General features: G+C 37.7%; 3 protein-coding genes across 3 annotated transcripts; all 3 read left to right on the forward strand.

Moving 5' to 3' along the window:
• The first annotated feature begins 245 nt into the window (after positions 1–245).
• Positions 246–4159, forward strand: LOC106921268 (arrestin domain-containing protein 3-like). The gene is made up of 7 exons (XM_088008923.1): positions 246–552; positions 1513–1554; positions 1823–1883; positions 2126–2276; positions 2795–2891; positions 2976–3232; positions 3718–4159. The coding sequence occupies exons 1-7, from the start codon at positions 291–293 to the stop codon at positions 3988–3990; spliced, it is 1143 nt and encodes a 380-aa protein (XP_087865049.1). The 5' UTR covers positions 246–290; the 3' UTR covers positions 3991–4159.
• A 3947-nt stretch (positions 4160–8106) lies between these two features.
• LOC106921269 (arrestin domain-containing protein 3-like) lies at positions 8107–15387 on the forward strand. Its single transcript, XM_088008924.1, has 7 exons — positions 8107–8442; positions 9299–9340; positions 9624–9684; positions 9926–10076; positions 13586–13682; positions 14063–14319; positions 14946–15387. Exons 1-7 carry the CDS (start codon positions 8181–8183, stop codon positions 15216–15218), a joined length of 1143 nt encoding a protein of 380 aa, XP_087865050.1. The 5' UTR covers positions 8107–8180; the 3' UTR covers positions 15219–15387.
• Positions 15388–16691: 1304 nt separating this feature from the next.
• LOC106921271 (arrestin domain-containing protein 3-like) lies at positions 16692–18880 on the forward strand. Its single transcript, XM_014992849.2, has 6 exons — positions 16692–16989; positions 17079–17139; positions 17222–17369; positions 17491–17584; positions 17808–18067; positions 18414–18880. Exons 1-6 carry the CDS (start codon positions 16731–16733, stop codon positions 18660–18662), a joined length of 1071 nt encoding a protein of 356 aa, XP_014848335.2. The 5' UTR covers positions 16692–16730; the 3' UTR covers positions 18663–18880.
• Positions 18881–20129: the final 1249 nt, after the last annotated feature.

A 20129-nucleotide genomic window follows, 5' to 3' on the forward strand; every position in this document is an offset into this window, starting at 1 on the left:
TCACAATACTGTATAGTGGCTGATGGACCATATGGACATCTTTATCACATGGAAAGTTTTTATTGTATGAAGATAAGATAATATTTGAGACATGTTGGAAAGTATTGACCAATAAATGCAAAATAATATGTCCTAGATTTGACTGCTAAAGCTTGCTTTCGCACATAAATCAAACCAATCCTCTTCGCTGTACAGACACGCCCTCCTACTGTAGGTGGAGGGAGACGCCTGCTTTTAGTGTCAGGTTTCCTCATCTGCCGTCGACCTCGGTGCGTAAATCATCTGTCAGGATGTCGTCGACAGTAAAGAAGATAGAAATCACTTATAACTCCATCAATGCCAGCAATACTTTTACAAACGGAGACATTGTTTCTGGTCAAGTTTCTGTGGAAATGGCCAAGGATTGCCAGATCAGCTCCTTCTACATCAAGTTTAAGGGGAAAGCTGACGTCTTTTGGACGGAGACCCACGGTCAGACCACTCATACGTACCACGCCAAAGATAAATACTTCAGTGTGCGGCAGTACTTCATCAGAGACCCAAACAGCAAGGGTAAGGCTTATTTCTCTGGGTTTCACTGCAGGAAGAAGTTCAAAACTGAAAAAGTAGCAAGTAGTAACCAGTCGTTGAAATCAAAGGTCCATGCATGATTTGATTGAATTTTCTTCTGAGAAACAAAGATGACAAAACAAACAACCAAAAATAAATAAATAAATGAATAAATAAATAAATAAATAAATAAATAAATAATTTGTTCAATTTTATTTTAAGACACAAAATCAGAGCTTTTAGTTTTATTTCTTTTTGTTACCCAAAATGGCTAACATTATTGTAACTTTAGGAGGCGCTATTTCTCCTTTGATCCGCCCTGAAATGATGATAAGCGCAGAGCTAAGCGTCAACAATTTTGCCCTGATAATAAAAACAACAACAAAAAAAAAAAAAAATAATAATAATAATAATAAACATGGTTTGAAAGTGCTTTACATTACATTGTAAAATAACAATGCATAAATCACACAACACAAGTAAAAATGTTGTCCAAAACCAGCAGTTAAAAACCAAGCTAAATAATAGTAGTAATATAGTGATATAAGCATAATTTGTAATAGAAGAGTATGAGATGTTCCATAAATGAAGCTGCAGATATTGCAGATGAAAGCTATGATCCGTTTTAAATATGGCTGAAGCAAAAAGAAAAAAAACAGTTAAGAGGAGAGTTTATTAACAACTTTGTTAACAACTATTTAATATGTGTTTCACATGGAAGTAGTGACCAGCTGTATCCAGAAAACAGGAATGATCAGAATGAATCACAGCAACTTGCTTTCTCACATTAAAATTTTTTGCACAATGTTCTGGATTGTTTATAATAACAGGTCACACTGTGAAATATTCATAAAACAGTTTTTGTTTTTTGTTTTTTGCTGTTAAAAAATATTTATTTTAAATACTGACTTTTTGGGTCAAGCTGGTTTCATTTGTTGCATTGTAATTCCTGTTTGTCTGCAGATGACCAGAAAACCTTGATTGCACACCAAAGTGGAGAAACTTGTAAGTCTTTGTATTTCTCTGTCATCTTTCTTCTTTTATTACAATGAAAACCTGCCAGTGGTTTAACTTTGCTTTTTGTACGCACAGTTTGATAGGATATGCGTCCAGTTTAGAAAAGCTTTATATGCGTTGGTTTAAATGAGAGCTTCAGAGCTTAAATTAGATTTTATCTGGAAGTCCATCCCAAAGCCCCACAAATGAAAATGAATTGTTTTTTCTTATTTTGCTATCCTTTTATTATACTTCTTTGTTTTGTATTTCTTCTTAGACTCCAACGTTGTGCCTCCAGGAATCCATGTGTATCCATTCTCCTTTCAATTCCCTCTCCAGTAAGAATCAGTTCTGATTATTGTTGTTTTTTAAGTTTTTATTAAGGTTACACTGTCCGACATATGCATTATGTTGTGGTGGGGTTAAATAAGGAACTTGAATTAATATACCATACCACACGTTCTTTTTTTTTTTTTTTTGCTTGTCACTGTTAAACGTGTCTTTCATTAAGCCATTTATAAAAAATTAAGAACAAAAAGTGATTCTCACTGTTATCTGTCTCTGTGTTTTTCCTCGTTAGGAATATTCCCTCCACCTTTAAAGGTGCAGACGGTAAAATTGTGTACTTGCTGGAGGCTGTTTTGAGCAGGTCGATGAGGATGGACAGCAAACAGTCAACCATGATCAACTTTGTGGAAAAAGGAGACCTGAACCCAGTTCCTGGATTAATGGTATTTTTTGACATCTGTGCCATGTTCCGTCTCTTTAGATGTCAGGAGCAATTAAAGATGATTTAATGTACCCGCCCCCCCCACCCCTCACCCCACATAGTGCCTTTAGCAATATCTTCTAAAATAAAAGGCATTTTCTACATTCCACATCCTTTTAATATGAACTCATCCAATTGTACAAACATAGATCTGTGGTTATTCGCCTTGGTTTTACTTACTGTACATTTCCACAACACTAAAAGTTTGCCAGTATATGCTTTGAATGTTACCAACCTAATGACTGTAGAACGCTACAAATGATAGCCATGAATTTTTCACCTGGCTAGAAGTGTTAGCATGAAAGTGATCACTTTGTGCCCTTTGTATTTTAGATCCTGACCTGACCTAAATGCATGTTACCTATGTTGCTGGCCCCTTGACATATATGTCCAAACTTTACAGACATTAGAAAGACGGTTATGGTGTTTAAGATTTCCACTTGTTTTCTACTTGCATTTACTACCTGAGCTGTCTTGTAGGAACCCCAACATGAAACTATTGATAAGAAAATGAAACTTTTCACCTCAGGAACTGTTGCCATGGATGTAAATCTTGAAAAGTTGGGCTTTTTCCAAGGTGAGACACTTTTATATTTGACAATGACTGCAATTCTGGAATGTTCTTATACCAGCTACTCTGACCATTTTCTTTTTCTCACACGGGAAGGATTAAAAGTTAAGGCCTTCATTAAGAACGATTCATCCCGTGAGATCAAGCCCAAATACTGCATAAACCGGAAGCACAGCTTCTTTGCCCAGGGAAGGAGAAGAGTTCACACAAAAGACCTCATTAAAGAGGTTGGAAGACCCATCCCTCCTAAAGCCTCAGAAAACGTCACACAGGTCATCGCCATTCCTCAGGATGTGGAGCCCTCCATCCTCAACTGCAGCATCATCAAAGCAGAGCACAGACTCAGGGTTAGTATCAACATTAAAGATATTTGAATTGCCACAAAAGCTGTGTTGCAGAAGCCACGTATCAACTCAATGCTTTTCAGCAACTCGTCTTATAATTTATGGTGCTTTTCCAAAGGCGGGTCTTATGTACCCAATACGTGAAGAAAAAACCAGGGCATAGTCTGATTACTGCAGCTCATTCAAACGGAGCAGATAAACATTAATTGTAATAACACCTGCATTTCCAAATTATATTCAGTTCTGTCCTGAGGTTAAATATTTCCAATTATCTAGAAATAACTTTTAATTATGTCAAGACAGTTTAGAGGCCAAGAGAAAGACAATGTGATTGCAGCCAAGATGTCTTGTTTTTACTTGTTTTCAAAAACCAGAGCATTTCATAGCCAAAACTCTAACTTTCTTTGATTCCAAAGTGTTAGATTTAAATGCTTTGAAATTTTCTTAGAAGCTGGTATCCATATTAAAAACAGCATCCCTCTCCCCAGGTCTACCTTGATGTGAAATACGCTTCAGACCCAGAGATCAAATTTGACATCATCATCCTGCCGGCCCATCAGGTCCCTGCTGTGGCAACAGCACCAGCAGCTGCTTCTGACTTTGGAATCGGACCGTTTGGGAGCTATGGAAATCCAAACCCTCCCGCGTGGGGCTTTGGACCCCAACAACCACCTCCGGGGTATCAACCTGCTGGTCCTCCTCCTCCTTATGGGGCACATGGAATGTACCCTCCTCTGAATGAATTTGATCATAAATATTAAACACCTTTACTGTTGCTTTTAAAGAGGAGAAAGATAAAACCAAAAATGTATAGCAATTTTATGTAAACAGAACATTTATCACTGATTCTCTGTGCTTTCAATTTATATTTGTATAAAAATGTATACTGCACAGTGCCATGTCTTATAATAAATGTCTTTCTAATAATCATTGATTTCAAGTTGTGCATTTGCAGTTTAATGAACAGATTCTAGTCATTTTTAACTACATTTCTTGCATCCATTTCCATGTGATTTTTCTTTCAGTTAGGAGCAACAGGACAGTCCAGGCTATGATTCAATGTCTTCTTTCTTTATGGATTTATCTGTCCATTGACAAGCTAAAGTAATTTACAACTTACTGTGAGCAGTGAGTTGAGCAGTTTGTGGCCCCAATAAAAAACTACCCAGAAGTTTATCCACTGGTCTATAGATCAGTTGATATAAGAAGATCAACATAGAGGTTAAAATGCTTTTTCACTACAATATCAGTGAATCATAGGAATTCTTCATCAAAAGAAATGCTTTTATTTGAGATTTTATCTGTATTTCAAATGATTCAGGAAATGAACTGAAATAATTTTATTCAAATATACAGAAAAACCAAATGACAATTTTAAGCTGACCAAGACCAAGAGTGTATATCTACACTGAAATTATTCACACAGTTCATGCATTTGGGCCTGGTTCTTACTGTGTCATCAGTTCCAGAAACTTGTCCTGCTGCCTTTATCATGAGTTTATAGACCATCATAAATAACACATGTGACTGACAAAAGAGGTCCATCATGTGACACCAACTAAAATGGAAAATTTGACCAACAACGTATCATGTGACATGATGACTGTGAATTACACATTCATTACTCCTCACTGGAAAACATGGCAGACTTTCTTTATTTCCTGTTTTCCATTCAGGTGGTTGTCAGGTTTGTCACAGCAGTCTGATATTCAGGCTCCAATATTCAGTTTCTACTCATGCTTTTTTTTTTCAACATGTTTTTTTTCTTCCCAAGTTTCATTCTTTTTCCATGACACAAATTTAACAACCAACCTTGACAGTTTTGAATTTCAGTCAATGTAATTTTAACAAAGCAGTGCATTGTTAAAATTGTTGTTGTTTTTTTATCTACAGAGCAAATATTTCATAAACTGTGCTTCTGAAGCAAAACTTCGGTTAAAAACTTCACTGAAATTAGCTAATATCAGTAAAAGGGGAAAAATTAGACTTTAAAAGCACATCCTCTGTCAGAGTTGAAGCTTCTATTTTCTCCAGAGAAGTTCACCTCGAATCAGGTGACACAATAATGGGCGCTCTGATTGGTGAGGTACTGAATATGTTAACCCTTTCTGAGCTGGACTACAACTACTTTAACTAAAATGTGCTCATGCCTACAGTTTAGAGTACAAATATTTCACAACATATTTTTGATGATATATCATGTCAAAGTAGCTCCCAAAGATATTCTGAAATATATTAAAGTCTCATATTTAGATTTCTACTTCTTCCAGTCTGTGAAAGTTGATATCAATCTATGCACTTTAAATACCCTACTGACGTCATACAATCTTAGAGATGTTTCAAGTGATGAAACTCCTAACACAATTTTGCCATTTAAATTGTCCTATATCCAGGTAACATTTTTACAGCTTCTAGCAGATACCATTTTGCCATTTGCTACCATCTCATTTACAGACAATTAATACACTGAACCAATAGCTAGGACCAACTGGGATGAATGTATAATTGGCTTGCAATGACTTTTATGAAGCGCTTTGAGATGACGTGTTGTCAATAGGTGCTATAAATTGAAATTAATTGAATAAAATTGGAGATATTAGTTAGCTGGTAAGTGCAAATTCTTCACTGTATCTCTTCCAAAGCACAAATACACACAGTTATGGTGTCGTCACTCAACATTGTTACACATTTCCTTTAGTGTTCGATTTCTATAGGTTTAATTAAATGCGTGGTTTACTGTGGTTTTTACCAAAACCTAGTGAGTTTTATGTCCATAGTGCAAAATGTATTAACCAAGACAAAAACTGATGTGTTCAATACTTCTTTTCCCTGCTGTGTCCTGGGTATTGAGCCTGAAAGATCTAAAATACTGCAATGCCCTATGCTACCAGAAGAGGGAGCTGCAGCATGAACGTGAGAGGTTCTGAAAAGTCAAATGTGCTATCGACTCTGAAACACCTAAATACCTTAAGCCTCTCCAAGTCCATGCATCGGTTTCCTGTTTGCTCAATGATATATTTCAAAACTTGTTGCTCTATAAGCTACTGAATGGCCAAAGGACAACATACATTTCAGTGATGCTGGTAAAGTAGACCCTCTCGTCATCGGAGACTTTGTCCCTCAGTGTTTTCAGGACGAGAACTAAACATCTATTTTTATTTATTTATTTATTTATTTTTAAAACTTTGGCTTCTTTAAATCAAGTAGAAAAAAGCAGGACTCATTTCTGCAGTTTTCCCATGCAGCTCACATATGGACATATTAGTTCCCCCCAAACCCCCTTGAGTTTATTATCTCTTATGTTTAATATTTTTATGGGACGCTTAATTTATCTTTAATGTTTCAAGTGTTTTTAAGGGCTTGCTTCGAAACATGCTTTACCAACTAGACATAATTTAACCTCAGTCATGTTCCGCGCTCAAAGCAAGATGTTGTATACCAAAATTAATTTTGGTTTTATGCACTTTATGCATGTCCATTAGTGTGTCTTGCAGTATTTCTAGCATGATTTGTGAAGGTAATGTGGTTTAATTATTAGCAAGGTGTTTGTATCTTTATTTTCCAGCACACCTTAGAACATAAAATCGCTGACTTTATTATTCTATTAGTTTAGAAGTTACCGAATTGTTCTGTTGTACAATCTTTTCACACTTAGCTTTAAGTCTATGAGACTGGTGTTATTGCTTTTTTTGTAAACACTGTAGATAAAGTAAAAACAACCAAAGGATAATTGACAGATAGATTAGATTTTAAATGACAAAATGCATCAGTGATTCCTTAAAGCAGAGATTATTTTTCAGCTTAGTACCAAGTCAGAAGGTGCAAATCAAACACAATCTTCTGCATCATTAACCACATGGGGTGTCTGGTTTCTTACAGTGCTACACACACACAGCAGATGGTAGCAACTCTCCATTGGCTGGGTGAGCAAATCAGTGACACAAAACTTGTTTTGCATGTCAGTGAAGGGTAACTCTATTCGTTTGAGTCCCATAAATTGCACCCTGGAAATTGCCCACATCAAAAACTGCCACTGATAAAATATATGACAACTATTTTTTTCAGCTCAAGGCTAATTTTATTCGTATATGGCAGACCCCTGACCTCAGGAAAAGTCAGTAAGATGCAAAAGAAGCTTTGGACCAACAGGGATCTGTTGACTTCTTCATGAAGTACACAGAAATAACTAAACCCTGAAAGGTGAATCTGTATGTTTACTTTTCTGCTGTGGAGATGCAGCTTCCTCACAGCACTGTTCAAAATGGAGAATGAAGCTTACTTTAAATTATGTTAATGATATGGACTTGTCCAGTCAAAGATAAAAAGTTGAATTATGTTACCCTGACTTTTTTTTTCTTCTTACATACATGTTGGCTTAGATCATCTGATTTTAGTTAACTGCGATGCATTATGTGGTTAGCTTACTGCCCTGTCATTTTTAACCTTACGTGATGAAGCTTTGTGAACTGATAAGTGCCAGTTAATACCAACCCCAATCAGCATGAATTATGTTTACATTTTTCTTGTCATTTCAAAAGCTATTTTTCCAAATACAATTAGATATGCAGATCTGTATACGCCTACTGTAAAACGCAATGAAACTGCAATCTCGAAAAAAGTGAAATTATTCCCATAATAAGATCAGAAAGTGTTTGCATAACTCTCAGCTGCTCATTTTGTGAATTTTAGCATTTTAGTATGTTGTAAGGATTAGTAAGGATGGGGTCAGGATCTAATTCTTTCCCCACAGTCTCAGCTTTTATTAATATAAAACAACATTTAAGATCAGACAATCGCTTACTGTGATGGGAGGAGGCGGCGCCGCACATAAATCAAACCAATCCTCTTCGCTGTACAGACACGCCCTCCTATTGTAGGTGGAGGGAGACGCCTGCTTTTAGTGTCAGGTTTCCTCATCTGCCGTCGACCTCGGTGCGTAAATCCTGTCAGGATGTCGTCGACAGTAAAGAAGATAGAAATCACTTATAACTCCATCAATGCCAGCAATACTTTTACAAACGGAGACATTGTTTCTGGTCAAGTTTCTGTGGAAATGGCCAAGGATTGCCAGATCAGCTCCTTCTACATCAAGTTTAAGGGGAAAGCTGACGTCTTTTGGACGGAAAGGCACGGTCAGACCACTCATACGTACCACGCCAAAGATAAGTACTTCAGCGTGCGGCAGTACTTCATCAGAGACCCAAACAGCAAGGGTAAGGCTTATTTCTCTGGGTTTCACTGCAGGAAGAAGTTCAAAACTGAAAAAGTAGCAAGTAGTAACCAGTCGTTGAAATCAAAGGTTGTTCGATTTTGTTTTAAGACACAAAATAAGAGCTTTCAGCTTTATTTCTTTTTTACCCAAAATGGATAGGAAGAAACTTTTAAAGGTAGTTCTATTTTCTTCATGTTTAAATCATGGCTAACATGAACAGATTTTTGTTAATTTCGCTAACCATGCAAGCAAATCTGTGAACCATCATTTATTGTGACTTTAGGAGGCGCTATTTCTCCTTTGATCCGCCCTTACATTGTAATAAAAGAATGTCTAAAACACACAACACAAGTAAAAATGTTGTCCAAAACCAGCAGTTAAAAACCAAGCTAAATAGTGATATAAGCATAATGTGTAATAGAAGAATATGAGATGATTCATAAATTAATCTGCTGATCTTGCAGATGAAAGCTATGATTCGTTTTATATGTGGCTGAAGCTAAAGGGGAAAAAAAAAGTTAAGAGAGGAGAGTTTATTAAATGCATCAGAGGTTTTAACTCTTTAATTTAAGGCAATCATATGACAATTTCTGTTAAATGTTCAACATGTGTTTCACATGGACATAGTGACCAGCTGTATCCAGAAAATGGAAACGATGAGAATGAATCACAGCAACTTGCTTTCTCACATTAAAACAATTTGCACAATGTTCTGGATTCTTTATAATAACACGTCACACTGTGTAATATTCATAAAACAGTTTTTCTTTTGCTGTTAAAAAATATTTATTTTAAATACTGACTTTTTGGGTCAAGCTGGTTTCATGTGTTGCATTGTAATTCCTGTTTGTCTGCAGATGACCAGAAAACCTTGATTGCACACCAAAGTGGAGAAACTTGTAAGTCTTTGTATTTCTCTGTCAGGCATTTTTTTTCTTCTTTTATTACAATAAAAACCTGCCAGTGGTTTAACTTTGCTTTTTGTAATAATAACGCACATTTTGATAGGACATGCGTCCAGTTTAGAAAAGCTTTATATGCGTTGGTTTAAATGAGAGCTTCAGAGCTTAAATTAGATTTTATCTGGAAGTCCATCCCTAAGCCTGACAAAGGAAAATGAATTGTTTTTTTCTTATTTTTCTATTCTTTTGTTATACTTCTATGTTTTTTATTTCTTCTTAGACTCCAACGTTGTGCCTCCAGGAATCCATGTGTATCCATTCTCCTTTCAATTCCCTCTCCAGTAAGAATCAGTTCTGATTGTTGTTGTTTCTTTAGTTATTATTAAGGTTACACTGTCCTACATATGCATTATGTTGTGGTGGGGTTAAATAAGGAACTTGAATTAATATACCATACCACACGTTCTTTTTTTTTTTTTTTGCTTGTCACTGTTAAACTTGTCTTTCATTAAGCCATTTATAAAAAATTAAGAACAAAAAGTGATTCTCACTGTTATCTGTCTCTGTGTTTTTCCTCGTTAGGAATATTCCCTCCACCTTTAAAGGTGCAGACGGTAAAATTGTGTACTTGCTGGAGGCTGTTTTGAGCAGGTCGATGAGGATGGACAGCAAACAGTCAACCATGATCAACTTTGTGGCAAAAGGAGACCTGAACCCAGTTCCTGGATTAATGGTATTTTTTGACATCTGTGCCATGTTCCGTCTCTTTAGATGTCAGGGGCCTTATGTACAAATACTTGAATTAATTTGGTACAAAAACATGCTGCATGCTTAAATCAAGAAAATGTGCACCGACTAATCCAGATTTCCCAAGACACATGTCCAAGCACACTCCTTTTGTATATTCAAATCAGTGTGAATTTGAGAACATATGAGGAAATGCCAGGCAACCACAATGCTAATAGGTTCACATCAACCTTATGAAATGATTGCGGTTTTAGCTGTGTGTGTGCAGTTAGCAGCTTCAGTTGCATTTGGAAAAGTGTCTCTTGCTGCAAACGATACCTTAATGTCTGCTTGTACAACAACACAACTTGGATTGACCAGGCTGACAAATGGTTTCTGAGCATGCCGTGCTGTGACTGGCCACAGTCCCAAGCACAGATCCAACATGATTGCCGTAGAAAACCTAAACAGCTGGTGAGTCTGGTATTTTGGACCAGAAGGTCCCCTTATAGGATATTTTAACTTGTACCAGTGTTGTGGTACTCGAAGTTGGTCTTGGTCTTAAGACCGGTCTTAAGACCATTTTTTGATGGTCTCGGTCTCGTCTCGGACTCGACCGCATTTGGTCTCGGTCTTGTCTCGGTCTCGGGCGCTGAGGACTCGGCATTTTATTTCAAGACCAGTCAAGACCGCAACTGTGAAAATATCACTAAACGTACAGCATTCTGTCCACTTTATTTGTTAACATCTTTGTTTTCAGTGGATGCAAAACGCACCAATTAAAATCCAAGCAACTACGTGTTTCTGTTACTCCCCCCACCCTCCCCACCTTTCACTCGCACGCGGCGCTCCAGGACATGCGCAGTGGTTTTCTCTCAGTGGCAGAAAATGTTTGTCTAATCGTCAGTAATATAATAGTGCTGCATAAATAGTAAGAAATCCGATGGCCACAGCTAACTCAGCAGCGCTTCGCTTTCACAGACGGTGGGGACAACGTCTAACTTTTTTCGTCACTTAGAAAAGTAGCTCAAAGAAGGTAAGCTCCGTTAACGTGATGTTAGCAAAGCTAGCTGTACAGAGACACATAAGCATTGTGATGAAACATGTTATCACTCACTATGCTGAATTATTGTGCGGAGGTGTTGACTGACTTGTCGCATATATGGGACAACGCTATGTCCAAAAGTCTGCAATATAGTGAGGTGACATTCAGAAACAGTCGATTCTTCTGCACGGCTCTTTACTTATTAGATAGGACTGGAGTGTCACTCACTGAGAGCCGTTGTTCTATCAGATAGCCATACGCTGTCAGGATAGCATACATGCATTAAGCATTAAGAAATCCGACCGTCAGAGGAGTTGTCAGTTCACCATACGCAGCAAGTTATGATGAACATAAGTCATTAAATTGTTTTCAATGATAACTATATAGATATACATGTGTTGTCAAGGTTTCAAAGTGTATTTAAAGCAGGGTCTGGCTGCAGCTGGAGTTAGCTACAACACACACCCGTGTAAAACTCACTTAACCGCTAAGTCAGGATGCCATACAACTGTTAATTACAAAGTGTATGACGATCTACGTCATGATTCTGTGTTGTTGATTAAATGAAATCTTATGGTAATGACGTGTCTGACAGATATAGCCGGTGTTCTATCAGATAGCCATACGCTGTCAGAATAGCATACATGCAGTGAGTACCATGCCAGCGCATGCGCATTAAGTCCGACCGTCAGTGGAGTTGTCAGTATACGCAACAAGTTATGACGAAAATAAGTAATTAAATTGTTTATAATATGACATAATGTGATAACTAGATGGATATACATGCGTTGTCGTGGTTTCAAAGTGTGTTTAAAGCAGGTCTGGCTGCAGCTGGATGCCATACAACTGTTAATAACCAAGTGTATGATGATCTACGTCATGATTCTATGTTGCTGATTAAATAAAATCATATGGTAATGACAGCGTATGCATATCTGAGCTAAGCGTATGACTATCTGACAACATATGCTGACCTGACAGAACACCTGTTCTTTGTTCTTGTAATGCTCTGTGTACACTGCATCATTATTTTATTTTATTATGTACGTTAATATTTAAATTAACAAATAACTAAAACACAAGAACGAAAGAGCACGCAGAGCATGCACATTGCTCTTTGATTGTTTTTGTTCAAAGTGGCAGCTGTAATGTCTGCCATGGTGTCAGACTACCTGGCTTCATGTACTGGGATAGAGAGTGAAAACAGTCACTATGAGCGCCTTCTGTTTGGTTACTTCTTGCTTGTTGCTCCTTGGTCAGTGTTCATGGTTGAGCGTTATTTACCATCAGGGCATTGCCTCAATTGCTATGTTTAATGGTGCAGACAGTGGTGGTTTCTTATATGAGCAATATGGGCAAATGCCCAGGGCGTTATCTTTTTAGGGATGGCACGAGACCATCACACTTTTTAGCACATAAATGGAATATTTAATATTAGTAAAATGTATTAAGTATTTAATATCTAGGTGTTTTATGGTAATATGGATCTTTCAGATTATTTTGAGAAGCAATTTCGATCATATTTTACATTTTATTGTGTCATGTAGCACGGGCTGCTGGTCTTGGTCTTGACTCGGTCTCGACTCCCCTCGGTCTTGGTCTTGACTTGGTCTCGGACCCCAAAAGTCTTGGTCTTGTCTCGGTCTTGATACACTCTGGTCTTGGTCTTGTCTTGGTCTCGGGTTAGGTGGTCTTGAACACAACACTGACTTGTACATATAAAGAACCAAACAGAGGGTACTATCTTTCAGCCTTTGCAAAGGGAGAGAGTCACAGCGGTGCCTCAGGACAACTCCAGCTTCCCTCCTTGCAGCAGCTTGGTTTTATTGAAAGCAGGGTGAGGGTCAGTCATAAAACAGAAACTTAAAGATAAGGAGTAGAGGGTTCCCTCTGAACGAGCTGAAACCGGTTTCTCCAAGAGCAGGATGGACCACCTCACCCTGTTTCAAAGAAAAACAAGTTATTCATGAGATAACTATTTGCAAAACTCTGACACCTCTCGTACTTTTAATGTAGTTTTTTCCCCCCTACAGTGTGCCTTTAGCAATATCTACTAATTGAGTTGAAGCCTTTGTCAATAAAAGGCATTTTCTACATTCCACATCCTTTTAATATGAACTCATCCAATTGTACAAACATAGATCTGTGGTTATTCACCTCGTTTTACTTACTGTACATTTCCACAACACCAAAAGTTTGCCAGTATATGCTTTGAATGTTACCAACCTAATGACTGTAGAACGCTACAAATGATAGCCATGAATTTTTCACCTGGCTAGAAGTGTTAGCATGAAAGTGATCACTTTGTGCCCTTTGTATTTTAGATCCTGACCTGACCTAAATGCATGTTACCTATGTTGCTGGCCCCTTGACATATATGTCCAAACTTTACAGACATTAGAAAGACGGTTATGGTGTTTAAGGTTTCCACTTGTTTTCTACTTGCATTTACTACCTGAGCTGTCTTGTAGGAACCCCAACATGAAACTATTGATAAGAAAATGAACCTTTTCACCTCAGGAACTGTTGCCATGGATGTAAATCTTGAAAAGTCAGGCTTTTTCCAAGGTGAGACACTTTTTGTGGAGATCTGTGTTTTCTGTGTATTTATTTTGAGGTTTTTCTGTGTTTATTAGTCTGTTCTTCCCTGTTGATTGTTCCCAGCTGTGTCTCTTTTCTTTGATTACCCTCTCAGTGTATTTAGTCCCACCTGTTGTCTTTGTCTCTTGTCGGATCCTCGTCGTGTTTCGTTGTGTTACGTCTTGCTCCCTGTTGTTCTGTCCTCTGGATGTCATTATTAAACTACCATCATTCATCATCATCCTGGGTCTGCCTGCTTCCTCCTTCGCTTCACCGACCACCAATCATGACACTTTTATATTTGACAATGACTGCAATTCTGGAATGTTCTTATACCAGCTACTCTGACCATTTTCTTTTTCTCACAGGGGAAGGATTAAAAGTTAAGGCCTTCATTAAGAACGATTCATCTCGTGAGATCAAGCCCAAATACTGCATATACCGGAAGCACAGCTTCTTTGCCCAGGGAAAGAGAAGAGTTCACACAAAAGACCTCATTAAAGAGGTTGGAAGACCCATCCCTCCTAAAGCCTCAGAAAACGTCACACAGGTCATCGCCATTCCTCAGGATGTGGAGCCCTCCATCCTCAACTGCAGCATCATCAAAGCAGAGCACAGACTCAGGGTTAGTATCAACATTAAAGATATTTGGAAAGCTGAAGAAATGTATTTATTATTTAAAATATTTAACAGCAAGCCAAACTGATCAAATTAGCCAAATGAATGGGTTTGGAAAGTAAAAGTAGATGGACGCTTTTTTTTTTTTTTTTTCATTTAAAGGCTTGCAACAAAAGCTGTGTTGCAGAAGCCACGTGTCAACTCAATGCTTTTCAGCAACTCGTCTTATAATTTATGGTGCTTTTCCAAAGGCGGGTCTTATGTACCCAATACGTGAAGAAAAAACCAGGGCATAGTCTGATTACTGCAGCTCATTCAAACGGAGCAGATAAACATTAATTGTAATAACACCTGCATTTCCAAATTATATTCAGTTCTGTCCTGAGGTTAAATATTTCCAATTATCTAGAAATAACTTTTAATTATGTCAAGACAGTTTAGAGGCCAAGAGAAAGACAATGTGATTGCAGATGTCTTATTTTTACTTTTAGAGATTTGGTACCTGTTTTCAAAAACCAGAGCATTTCATAGCCAAAACTCTAACTTTCTTTGATTCCAAAGTGTTAGATTTAAATGCTTTGAAATTTTCTTAGAAGCTGGTATCCATATTAAAAACAGCATCCCTCTCCCCAGGTCTACCTTGATGTGAAATACGCTTCAGACCCAGAGATCAAATTTGACATCATCATCCTGCCGGCCCATCAGGTCCCTGCTGTAGCAACAGCATCAGCAGCTGCTTCTGACTTTGGAATCGGACCGTTTGGGAGCTATGGAAATCCAAACCCTCCCGCGTGGGGCTTTGGACCCCAACAACCACCTCCGGGGTATCAACCTGCTGGTCCTCCTCCTCCTTATGGGGCACATGGAATGTACCCTCCTCTGAATGAATTTGATCATAAATATTAAACACCTTTACTGTTGCTTTTAAAGAGGAGAAAGATAAAACCAAAAATGTATAGCAATTTTATGTAAACAGAACATTTATCACTGATTCTCTGTGCTTTCAATTTATATTTGTATAAAAATGTATACTGCACAGTGCCATGTCTTATAATAAATGTCTTTCTAATAATCATTGATTTCAAGTTGTGCATTTGCAGTTTAATGAACAGATTCTAGTCATTTTTAACTACATTTCTTGCATCCATTTCCATGTGATTTTTCTTTCAGTTAGGAGCAACAGGACAGTCCAGGCTATGATTCAATGTCTTCTTTCTTTATGGATTTATCTGTCCATTGACAAGCTAAAGTAATTTACAACTTACTGTGAGCAGTGAGTTGAGCAGTTTGTGGCCCCAATCAGTGGCGCAACTGCACATTATTCAGGTGGATGCGAAAGCATAAATCTGCGCCCCCCCCCCCGACGCGGAAGGAACTTCAGGCTGAAAGTCCGACGCTAACACCCCCCCACCCCCTTCCCCCCCGAGGCGACGCTCCGTGGAGTGTAAAACTCGCTACATTTACCTCGTTATGTGCGAGAGGTAAAGGAGCGTGAGGCGCGCTGAACTGTATGGGAAAACATAATCGGCGCGTCGCACCCTCCAGACGGGGTTTTGGCGCCCCCTCTGGTGCTGCGCCCCTATGCGTTGCATACGCTGCATACCCCCTTTTTGCGCCTCTGGCCCCAATAAAAAACTACCCAGAAGTTTATCCACTGGTCTATAGATCAGTTGATATAAGAAGATCAACATAGAGGTTAAAATGCTTTTTCACTACAATATCAGTGAATCATAGGAATTCTTCATCAAAAGAAATGCTTTTATTTGAGATTTTATCTGTATTTCAAATGATTCAGGAAATGAACTGAAATAATTTTATTCAAACATACAGAAAAACCAAATGACAATTTTAAGCTGACCAAGACCAAGAGTGTATATCTACACTGAATTTATTCACACAGTTCATGCATTTGGGCCTGGTTCTTACTGTGTCATCAGTTCCAGAAACTTTTCCTGCTGCCTTTATCATGAGTTTATAGACCATCATAAATAACACATGTGACTGAAAAAGGAAGTCTATCATGTGACACCAACTAAAATGGAAAATTTGACCAACAATGTATCATGTGACATGATGACTGTGAATTACACATTCATTACTCCTCACTGGAAAACATGGCAGACTTTCTTTATTTCCTGTTTTCCATTCAGGTCGTTGTCAGGTTTGTCACAGCAGTCTGATATTCAGGCTCCAATATTCAGTTTCTACTCATGCTTTTTTTTTCCAACAGGTTTTTTTTTTCTTCCAAAGCTTCATTGTTCTTCTGCGATAGTATTTAGAGTATGCTAACAAGGTGTATGTGTCATCAAACGTGATGCTACCAAAAACCGGTTTCTCAGGTCCTTCAAGTTTGCGGCTGGGTATAAAACGAGCCGCGCTGGTTTAACGCAGGCTCATTTGTATCATACTCGGCCGAAAATGGCCGTAAAAAAACTTCATATTGAATATGACGCTGTAAACAACAGGAACACTTTTACAAATGGAGATACCATAAATGGACGGATAATCTTGGAGGTCTCAAAAGAAACAAAAGTTCAGTCGCTTCTTTTCATTGCTAAAGGAAAAGCGAGGGTTTGCTGGACTGAGCATTACGGCGACAACCAAACTCATGTATACTGGTCTGATGAGAAATACTATAGTGTAAAACATCATATGATAAGGGAATCGAGACAAGATGGTAATGTTTGATTTTATATTATATAAAGAAAAACATGTAATGTCTTGAGCTATTTAATTGTTGACATGCTAATCTGATGTCTTTTCCAGGGACTGAAGTCATCAGTAGAGGAAAACATGTTTTTCCTTTTACCTTCAAGATACCTGACAGGTATTTTTGTCTTTTGTTGGTTTACCTTTGAATCTCTTTTCTGTCTTGTGCAGTAATCCTCCGTTGTTACTTTACTTAACAGGAAAATGCCATCATCTTTTCACTCATCTGTGGGGAGAATTGTTCATAAGTTGAAGGCGGAGCTCAAACAGTCAATGAAGCTAAAAAAGAAAGCTAAGACCCATTTTATGTTTGTGTCCAAAGCCGACATGGACACACCGGGACTCTTGGTGAGAAACAGAATGATTAAAAGTCAATCTTGATAAAGTGCTGCACACCACAAATGAATTTTTTTTCAGGAGATGGCAAGATGTTATTCAAATTTTTATTCAAGTCGAATCTGTGCTTCAGGTTCCCCAACAGGAAAGCAAGGATAAAAGTCTTGCATTTGGTTCTGGAAATGTTTCGATGGACGTCCATGCAAAGAAAATGGGATACAAACTTGGTAAATATTTGGCTACGGAAGAAAAAAGGAGGAGGAAATCCCAACACTTCATATTTTGATTTCCAACTTTGCACCAAACCAAAACCTGCGAACCATGCTGCCATATCTGAGTAGTAGAACTTTACCAACCTCTTCACCAAGATCAATCCTGTCATAGTTGTTTTCTTCACCACCACTCTCTGTCTTTTACGTTTCAGTGTAAATATGTGCCTCTATTTTACAGGCGAGGCCATGTACGTCAGCATTCAAATCAATAATGCCTCCAGTCGTTCAGTTAAACCCAAATTTGAACTATATGAGAAGAGGAGCTTCTTCGCTCAGGGTCGACGGAAAGTTGAGACACGCACTATTCTAAAGGAAAAGTCTGATGTTGTTGAAGGACGATCCGGCCAAAAAATGTTAACGAAGATTATTGCCATCCCCAGAGAGCTTACTCCGTCCATCCTGAACTGCTCCATCCTGAAACTGGAATACAGGCTGAAAGTAAGCTTCAGTAGTGACTTATTCATATCTGTTTTGATTTTACAGACATTGGACCTTTGATTTATTTAAAGACAACAAAATCAAAAAGTTGTCACATGATGAGAAAATGTTTACATTATTCAGAAAATTCTCACCAATACAAGACAATGAAGGAGAACATAAAGGAACCAGCCTTCTTAGTATTTGATACTTTAATTCATTTTACAAACACAATAATACAGAAAATATTTGTCTAATTATAGAGAACATTAACAAATCCCTAACCCTAATGGTACAAAATCTTCAAATATTAAGGAAATTAAACTAAACACAAAATGTATGTTTCCCCCATGACTTTTTCTCACAGGTGTACCTTGATATCAAATGTGCTGCAGACCCAAAGGTTAAACTGCCCATTGTCATTCTCCCTGAAGATATCAGCAGAGAGTCGGGTGAAATACAACCACTTCCTCCTGCCGGGTTTGGACTTGAAGCATTTGGAAACCCAAACCCACAAACCTGGGGCACCACATCACCAGCGATGAGTCCTCCACCTCCCTATGAAGCATCTGCCATGTTTCCCTCTTTCCCCTCTGATTATAAGACTACCTTGTAATATCAGCGTATTGTATTTTTCTTCTGTCATGACCGCAATGCTGTTGTACCTGCACTATTTATTTTCCACGTTGTGGTTTGACACTCTTGTTATGTGAAGAAACTTAAAAAGAAATGTTTCTTTCTAAATCGTAAATTAAATCATGACACATATTTAACAACCTTGACAGTTTTGAATTACAGTGAACATAATTTTAATAAAGCAGTGCATTGTTAAAATGGTTGTTTGTTTTTGTAACTACAGAGCAAATATTTCATAAACTGTGCTTCTGGAGCAAAACTTCGGTAAAAACTTCACTGAAATTAGCTAATATCAGTAAAAGGGGTGAAATTAGACTTAAAAAGCACATCCTCTGTCAGAGTTCAAGCTTATATTCTCTCCAGCGAAGTTATGTTCATGAACTAGTCACCTCTAATCAGGTGATCTCTAATCTGATTGGTTGAGACACTGAAGATGTTAACCCTTTCTGAGCTGGACTACAACTTGTTTAACTAAAATATGCTCATGCCTACAGTATAGAGTACAAATCCTACAGTATAGAATACAAATATTTCACAACATATTTTTGATGATATATCATGTCAAAGTAGCTCCCAATGATATTCTGAAATATATTAAAGTCTGTGAAAGTTGATAGGCATCTATGCACTTTAAATATCTCACTGTCATCATACAATCTTGGAGATGTTTCAAGTGAAGCAACTCCTAACACAATTCTGCCATTTAAATTGTCCGATTTCCAGGCAATGTTTTTTTACAGCTTCTGGCAGATGCCATTTTGCCATTTGCTACCATCTCATTTACAGACAATTAAAAGAGGCACATAGAGCATGCATAAAAAGAAATACAAGATAAAATAAGTATGTAGTAGTAAGGAATGTTAATACAATGTGCATTTACACGGTTCACATGGACATTGAGGTAGAGATGAGTCGGTTTGTGGACAGTGCCCTCTGCTGATTGGAAAAAGTCACCTCCATATCTTTAGTCTTGTTTATGTTTTGTTCCAGACCACAACTGTGACACCAGTCCACAAACTCCCGAAGACTTGGCAAACGACCACTTAATTTAACCCTTAAATGCAGGAGTGACAGGACCCTAAGTGACCCTATATCAGTGTGTTTAAGGATTATTGTTGTAATATGTATTGTTATATAATTGTGTTAATCAAGTTGTGTCTACACAAGAATGATTTTAAGTGAATTATTAAATTAATTATTAATTCAGGGGCACTGAAATATTTTTATTTTTATTATTTTGAACATTTTAATAAAACTTTTGAAAGTTGCACAGCAATAGAACAATATGAATATCTATTTTGTTTGCCTGTGAGTGTGTAAGAGTATGCGTGTGCAAGACAAGGCCCTATAAATGTTAGCTAGTTTAAAAAATAGGCAAACCAAATAAAATGTACTCGCAATAATGGGCATTTTTCCTCTCCACTGTTACTACAAGCAAGGACAGTAA

This window comes from Poecilia mexicana, unplaced genomic scaffold (genome assembly GCF_051168715.1).
Source record: "Poecilia mexicana isolate PSO_F unplaced genomic scaffold, ASM5116871v1 scaffold_9, whole genome shotgun sequence".
In the NCBI taxonomy this organism is placed as follows: domain Eukaryota; kingdom Metazoa; phylum Chordata; class Actinopteri; order Cyprinodontiformes; family Poeciliidae; genus Poecilia; species Poecilia mexicana.

Bases quoted from the DNA above. Each gene is read 5' to 3' on its own strand.
- LOC106921269 (XM_088008924.1), top strand. From the start codon at position 8,181: ATGTCGTCGACAGTAAAGAAGATAGAAATCACTTATAACTCCATCAAT. The intron at 8,443-9,298 runs GTAAGGCTTATT...GTTTGTCTGCAG, and splicing joins CAGAGACCCAAACAGCAAGG to ATGACCAGAAAACCTTGATT. The intron at 9,341-9,623 runs GTAAGTCTTTGT...ATTTCTTCTTAG, and splicing joins ACACCAAAGTGGAGAAACTT to ACTCCAACGTTGTGCCTCCA.
- LOC106921271 (XM_014992849.2), top strand. From the start codon at position 16,731: ATGGCCGTAAAAAAACTTCATATTGAATATGACGCTGTAAACAACAGG. The intron at 17,370-17,490 runs GTGAGAAACAGA...TCTGTGCTTCAG, and splicing joins TGGACACACCGGGACTCTTG to GTTCCCCAACAGGAAAGCAA. The intron at 18,068-18,413 runs GTAAGCTTCAGT...TTTTTCTCACAG, and splicing joins AACTGGAATACAGGCTGAAA to GTGTACCTTGATATCAAATG.
- LOC106921268 (XM_088008923.1), top strand. From the start codon at position 291: ATGTCGTCGACAGTAAAGAAGATAGAAATCACTTATAACTCCATCAAT. The intron at 2,892-2,975 runs GTGAGACACTTT...TTTTTCTCACAC, and splicing joins AAAGTTGGGCTTTTTCCAAG to GGGAAGGATTAAAAGTTAAG. The intron at 3,233-3,717 runs GTTAGTATCAAC...CCCTCTCCCCAG, and splicing joins AAGCAGAGCACAGACTCAGG to GTCTACCTTGATGTGAAATA.